Source organism: Ruditapes philippinarum, unplaced genomic scaffold, assembly GCF_026571515.1.
Source record: "Ruditapes philippinarum isolate M1 unplaced genomic scaffold, ASM2657151v2 ctg2656_1_1_1_1, whole genome shotgun sequence".
NCBI lineage: Eukaryota > Metazoa > Mollusca > Bivalvia > Venerida > Veneridae > Ruditapes > Ruditapes philippinarum.
Genome location: NW_026861372.1, coordinates 200,855 through 207,836, shown reverse-complemented (window position 1 = coordinate 207,836; position 6,982 = coordinate 200,855). Strand labels below are relative to the sequence as shown.

General features: G+C 31.1%; 1 protein-coding gene across 1 annotated transcript in view; it reads right to left on the bottom strand.

Annotated features, from left to right (window-relative positions):
• Window positions 1-187: 187 nt before the first annotated feature.
• Window positions 188-6,982, bottom strand: part of LOC132715422 (neurogenic locus notch homolog protein 1-like) — a gene marked incomplete at its 3' end in the record, with an annotated part of 55,457 nt that continues 48,662 nt past the window's right edge. The window contains exons 39-49 of the mRNA XM_060698419.1: window positions 6,496-6,609; window positions 6,060-6,173; window positions 5,230-5,343; window positions 4,724-4,837; window positions 4,301-4,414; window positions 2,790-2,903; window positions 2,074-2,187; window positions 1,641-1,754; window positions 1,269-1,382; window positions 651-764; window positions 188-301 (exon numbers count right to left, since the gene is read on the bottom strand). Coding sequence (XP_060554402.1) covers window positions 188-301; window positions 651-764; window positions 1,269-1,382; window positions 1,641-1,754; window positions 2,074-2,187; window positions 2,790-2,903; window positions 4,301-4,414; window positions 4,724-4,837; window positions 5,230-5,343; window positions 6,060-6,173; window positions 6,496-6,609 — 1,254 coding nt within the window. The remainder of the gene's footprint in view (window positions 302-650; window positions 765-1,268; window positions 1,383-1,640; window positions 1,755-2,073; window positions 2,188-2,789; window positions 2,904-4,300; window positions 4,415-4,723; window positions 4,838-5,229; window positions 5,344-6,059; window positions 6,174-6,495; window positions 6,610-6,982) is intronic.

Genomic DNA, 6,982 nt, shown 5'->3' with positions numbered 1-6,982 from the left:
TGCAATACTCAATATACTTTATACCTGTATGAACTGGTATTATAGTGAATGTTTATTTTAGAGAAATTAGGAATATTCAGAATGCTTAATTTCAGATCAATAAGTATTCATCCAATATCAAAATCAACCATCAGTCATACTATGAAAATGACGTATATAACTTTTTTCTGAATGAATTGTATCTTACTATTGTCACAATTTATTCCATCGTATCCAGCAGCACATGTACATTCGTATTTGTTTACAAGATCCTTACAGGTACCACCGTTCTTGCAAGGGTCAGGGCCGCATTCATTAATATCTATTGGGAAACATGATCATATAAAGAATTAATTACTTTTTATGGCGTTTTATTTCTATTTGAGAATGAAACGTCATGATTTGAAGTTAGTGTCCATAAAACTCAACTCAACTCAATAAGAAAATGCAATACTCATTCAATGTATACACGCACGTATAAACTGGTACTATAGAAAATGTTTGTTTAACAGAAATTAGGAATATTAATAATGCTTGATTTTAGATCAATAAGTATCAATTCAATATAAAAAAATCAACCATCAATAATACTATGAAAATGACGTATTTTTCTTTATTCTGAATGAATTATATCCGTTAACCACCGTTCTTGCAAATGAATGATATCTTACTATTGTCACAATTTATTCCATCGTATCCAGCAGCACATGTACATTCGTATTTGTTAACAAGATCCTTACAGGTACCATCGTTCTTGCAAGGGTCAGGATCGCATTCATTAATATCTATTGGGGAAACATGATAACATGATAAATGAAAGAATGCAGTACTTTTTAATGGCGTTTTATTTCTATTTAAGAATGTAACGTCATGATTTGAAGTTAGTGTCCATAAAACTTTGCGTTTGAGTTTGCTCAACTCATAATCTCTAACTAATTGTAAAAAACATATTTATACATTTTCCCGATTAGCAGAAATCGTATTTCAATGTCTTGAACCACTGATAAAGCCGAATATATTAAACAAAAATATATTTGAATATGTATTTACTCGTTTTAATGAGATGTCTGTCGCCAATGTGATAATAACAATTTATCTCGCATATCACATCTGCATTTAAAAAGTTATTAAACGTATCTACTTAATCGATCTAATTTAAGAGATAACAGCTTCTTTTGGCCAACTGAAGTATGAATAAATCGTGATCGGTATCTTTTACCGATGCTGAGAGCTTTATACCGTATATCCATGACCTCTCTAAACCTGAGTTAGTTATCTTAATTTCTCACCATTATCACAGTCCGTCCCATCGTATCCAGACACACATGTGCATTTGTAACCATCAACAAGATCAGTACATAAGGCACCATTCTTGCATGGGTTGCTCGAACATTCATCAATATCTGTAAAAAAAGAAGATAAAACGTTTTTATACCTGTCGAATGGTCAAATTGTAAAACAAGTTCATGAAGACATCGTTCCTACATTTCAAATTCGTTCTTGCTACACCAAAAACATGTACATAAGTACACGTATGTATTTATTAATAGGATTTTTTTACAATGTTTCTTTATAAGGAATCAATATAAAACAAACATATATGATATATTCAACAATGAAATCTTTGTTTTCTTTACTTATAGGATTTTCTAATAACGTACTATTATCGCAGTTCACTCCATCATATCCAGCCGCACATGTGCATTCGTATCCATTGACAAGATCTTTACAGGAAGCCCCATTTTTACAAGGGTCGCTTAAACATTCATTTATGTCTAAACGGAAAAAAAGAACGAATTTTGTAAAGTCGGAAAAATGGATGTTTAATACGTGACCAGTTTTTGAAAGAAGTAGAAATTTCCTCGTCAGCTTTTGTAAGTTAAAGGTTTCATTGGAGTAAGAAAGTACAATACTCAATATACTTTGTACATGTATAAACTGGTGCTATAGTAAATGTTTGTTTAAGAGAAATTAGGAATATTACTAATGCTTGATCTCAGATCAATAATTATTAATCCAATATTAAAAACAACCATGAAACATACTATAAAAAAATGGCGCATTTTTCTTTATTCTAAATGAATAATATCTTACTTTTGTCACAATTTATTCCATCGTATCCAGCAGCACATGTACATTCGTATTTGTTTACAAGATCCTTACAGGTACCACCATTCTTGCAAGGGTCAGGATCGCATTCATTTATATCTATAGGGAAACATGAGAAAATCAATGAATGCATTACGTTTTTATGGCGTTTTATTTCTATTTGAGAATGAAACGTCATGATTTGAAGTTAGTGTCAATAAAACTCGGCGTTGGAGTCCGCTCAACTCATAATCTCTATTTCATTGTAAGAAACCTATCTATACATTTTTCTGATGGGCAGAAAAACTGATTTGAATGTATTGAACCACTGATTACAGCATGACATAGCCGAATATATTAAACAAATATATATTAGAACAAGTATTTACTTGTTTTCATGAGATGTCCGTGGCCACGGGATAATAACAATTTATCCCGCATATCACATCTGCATTTCAAAAAGTTATTAAACGTATCTACTTTATCGATATAATTTAATAGAACATAGATTCTTTATGGCCAATTGAATTATGAATAAATCGGGATCGGTATCTTTTGCCGATGCCGTTGCTGGAGCACTCGTTGATATCTGTACGGTAAAGATGACATGGTATGTTTAAGCCTTTATATATTTTGAGAGCACAACTAGGTGTTACCTTTGCTTCAGAAAATATCGATAACGATAGTAAAACGACACTCAAACATAAGAAAATTAAACTAACCTATTTCACAGTTTGCACCATCATATCCATCAATACAATGACATATCCGCCCGTTCACTTTATCTTCACATCTTCCATTATTTTCACATGGATTATTAAGACATTCATTAATATCTGTTAAATAAAATTTGAGGACAAACTTAAGCAATTAGTGAATGACAACTTTTATAGAATGAAATGGTTTTCTTTAAACGTTACATGTTTTTTCTTCAGGAATTATTCCCTCTATTAAATCTGGAAATAAATTTATGACCTTTTCTAATCAAACTCTTTAGCCTCAATATGTTATTAAATTATCGTATACATCACGTCTTTTTCATTATAATATCTAATTCATGTAAATGTGGTATATATTTGCAATGATTTATACATATAACTGATACATCTGCATTAAATATCCGCTTTTTTGTTAAAGCTTAAGATGGTCAATGATCTATGCTCATGATCATTTAGTTTTCAATTAGCTACCGTTAAGGGTAATATCAGAAAAAAGAATGAACATATGCAAATTTTTATATAATTGCAACAACAAAATGCTCAAACAATTTTATAAATAAAGAAAAACATTAATACCGTCTAGAAAAAACCTTTACATGTCAAAACTACAATAATTTTCCTTTAATGTATTGGCAAACAGTTAGGTTTGAAAGTTTTATATCTGTGAAATACACTCGAAAATTCACTCCGTAATAAAATAGAGAAAATAAAAAACCCTAAAGAAAGCCCAACACGGCAAAATTGAAAATGTCGCAGGCTCGGTTTTATTGAGCCTGCTCATGGACGGAACTGTCAAGTTCAAATTATCGTCCACGCCCCCTAGCAACGGCTTAAACAGAATTCAACATTTAAAATGAACTGGTACAATTTTGAATTTTGAAACATCCGCAGATGTGTTCATATGGCGATTATCAGGGAACCTTCAATGTGACACGTATGTGCCATTCCGTGAAAAGCGGCATATGGTCCCCAAGTAAAAAAAAGCGTGTGTCCTAAACGAGAAAACAATGGGCGGAACTAAATAAAAAGGAATTGTGAAAGGGGATCATAGGTTATGAAGCCTGCATATCACAGATAAGACGTCAATAGACAAATTTAAAAAGCAGGCCACATATCCTAAGGGTGATTCAACAGTATTTAATACTGGAACCATCCAACAAAAAAGGCCGTATAGAAAGAACTAAATTACCACAAGCACAACAATAATGTCTTGCTGAACGATCTTTGAGGATCGAGAATATAACATCTCTGATTGAATGTACGGGCGACTTTTTACAGCCTCCACAAAGCACAAACAACGCTGATGTGGCGATAAAATAGAGAAAATAAGAACCCCTAAAGAAAGCCCAACACGGCAAAATTGAAAATGTTGCAGGCTCGGTTCATAAAGGCAAGGGAGACCAATATTTGATGTAAATGTTACAGAATGCTTTATCTATTTTCAAATCTAAAATTTACTTGTTTAGTGAACTTGCTTTAATAATAAATCATCATCTTCAAAGGGGATCACGTACCTGTTGAGCAATTAACACCATAGAAGCCAGCCACGCATGTACACGTGTATCCACTAACAAGATCTTGACAGCTACCAGCATTTTTACAGGGATTTGGTATACATTCATTTATATCTGAATGTTCAATATTACTTTTTATCAATAATTTCTGATAAGATGTTGTATAATAGTTTATCACTCCAGATCATTATTTTTTGTAATTGAATTGATAATAAATCGTAAGTTTAAAATATACAAGGGATATCTTACTTATAAAACGTTACGTATTTATCTAAAACTCTTTAAAAAGTTATTTTTTCATATCATAATGAAAAAAAAACGACTAAACATTAAAAAAAATATGATATATATGTATTGTTTGCACCTCTTCAGTTTTGATAAAACAAAACGGTTTGAAGGAAAACGAATTTCATGAGAACTAACCTATTTCACATTCTGTTCCCTCAAAACCAGGAGAACAATTGCATGTAAACATATTGAGTCCATCTCTACATTCCCCGTTATTTTTACACGGGTTTGGTAAACAGTCGTTAATATCTAGAAATAGATCATATCTTTGTCGTTAAGGCATTCATCATGCGAAAATATTCCTGTTTAGCCTCAATGGCCACAGAATAGAATGTACAAAAACAACAACATATCGAAGATAATAATGATATTAAAATAGGTGATAACCTGTTTTCATGAGAAAACCGTGGCCACATGATGGTAACACTTTATCTCGCATATCACATCTGTATTTTAAAACTTAATTAAACTACTTTATTGATTTAATTAAATAGAACATAGCTTGTTATCGTTCTTACTTATATTATTCTAGTTAGCTTTATAATTATGTGAATGATAAAGTTGCCTTTTAACACTAGTATAATAAGCGCATACTATGAATATGACGTATTTTTCTATATCCTGAATGAATAATATCTTACTATTGTCACAATTAATTCCATCGTACCCAGCAGCACATGTACATTCGTATTTGTTTACAAGATCCTTACAGGTACCACCGTTCTTGCAAGGATCAGGATTGCATTCATTAATATCTATTGGAAAACATGATCAAACAAAGAATGCATTACTTTTGATGGCGATTTATTTCTATTTGTTAGTAAGTGTCGAAAACACTCGGCGTTGGAGTCCGCTCAACTCATACTCTCTATTTATTTGTAACAAACTTATCTATACATTTTCCTGATGAGCAGAAAAACTTATGTCAATTATTGAACCACTGATAACATCATGACAAAGCCGAATATATTAAACAAAATATATTAAAACAGGTATTTACTTGTTTTCTTGAAATGTCCATGGCCACAGGATAATAACAATTTATCCTGCATATAACATCTGCATTTAAAAAGTTATTATACTTACCTAATTTATTCATATAATTGAATAGAATATAGCTTTTTATCGTTCTTACTTATCTTATTCCAGTTAGCTTTATAATTATGTGAATGATAAAGTTGCATTTTTACACTCGTATAATAAGCGCAATTTTAAAGTTGTTTTCAAAGTATATGTCTCTTATTTGCAAGTGTAATATTTTAGCGATTTTCCATAAGAATTGTTGATAATATTATAAGTGATAAATGTTGTCGCAACTCGTTTTTTGTTGAACAAAAACATGTACATAAGTATTCATTTGTCAGGTGTTTACAATATTCAATTATAAGAAAACAACATGAAACAAACTCAAATGATTTATTCAATAAAAAAGCTTTGTTCGCTTTACTAATAGGATTTTTTTTTTACGTACTATTTTCGCAGTTATCTCCGTCATATCCAGCCGCACATGTGCATTCGTATCCATTTACAAGATCCTTACAGGTACCACCATTTTTACAAGGCTCGCTGGAACATTCATTAATATCTAAAGGGAATAAAAAATAACGAATTTGTAAAATCGGAAAGAAGGGATGTTTAATACGTGAGCAATGACCAGTTTAAAAGAAGTAATTGTCACCTTCAGCTTTTGTAAGTTAAAGGTTTCATTGCAATAAGAAAATGCAATACTCAATATTCTTTATACCTGTATGAACTGGTACTATAGTGAATGTTTGTTTAAGAAAAATTAGGAATATTAAGAATGCTTGATTTCAGATCAATAAGTATTAATACAATATTAAAATTAACCATCAATCATACTATGAATATGACGTATTTTTCTTTATCCTGAATGAATTATATCTTACTATTGTCACAATTAATTCCATCGTATCCAGCAGCACATGTACATTCGTATTTGTTTACAAGATCCTTACAGGTACCACCATTCTTGCAAGGGTCAGTATCGCATTCATTAATATCTATTGGGAAACATGATAAATCAAAGAATGCATTACTTTTGATGGCGTTTTATTTCTATTTGTTAGTAAGTGTCGAAAAAACTCGGCGTTGGAGTCCGCTCAACTCATAATCTCTATTTCTTTGTAACAAACCTATCTATACATTTTCCTGATGAGCAGAAAAGCTGATTTCAATGTACTGAACCACTGAAAACATCATCACAAAGCCGAATATATTCAACAAAAATATATTAAAACAGGTATTTACTTGTTTTTTTTTTAAAATGTCCCTGGCAACGGGATAATAACAATTTATCCCGCATGTAACATCTGCATTTCAAAAAGTTATTGTACTTACCTACTTTATTGATATAATTGAATAGAACATAGCTTG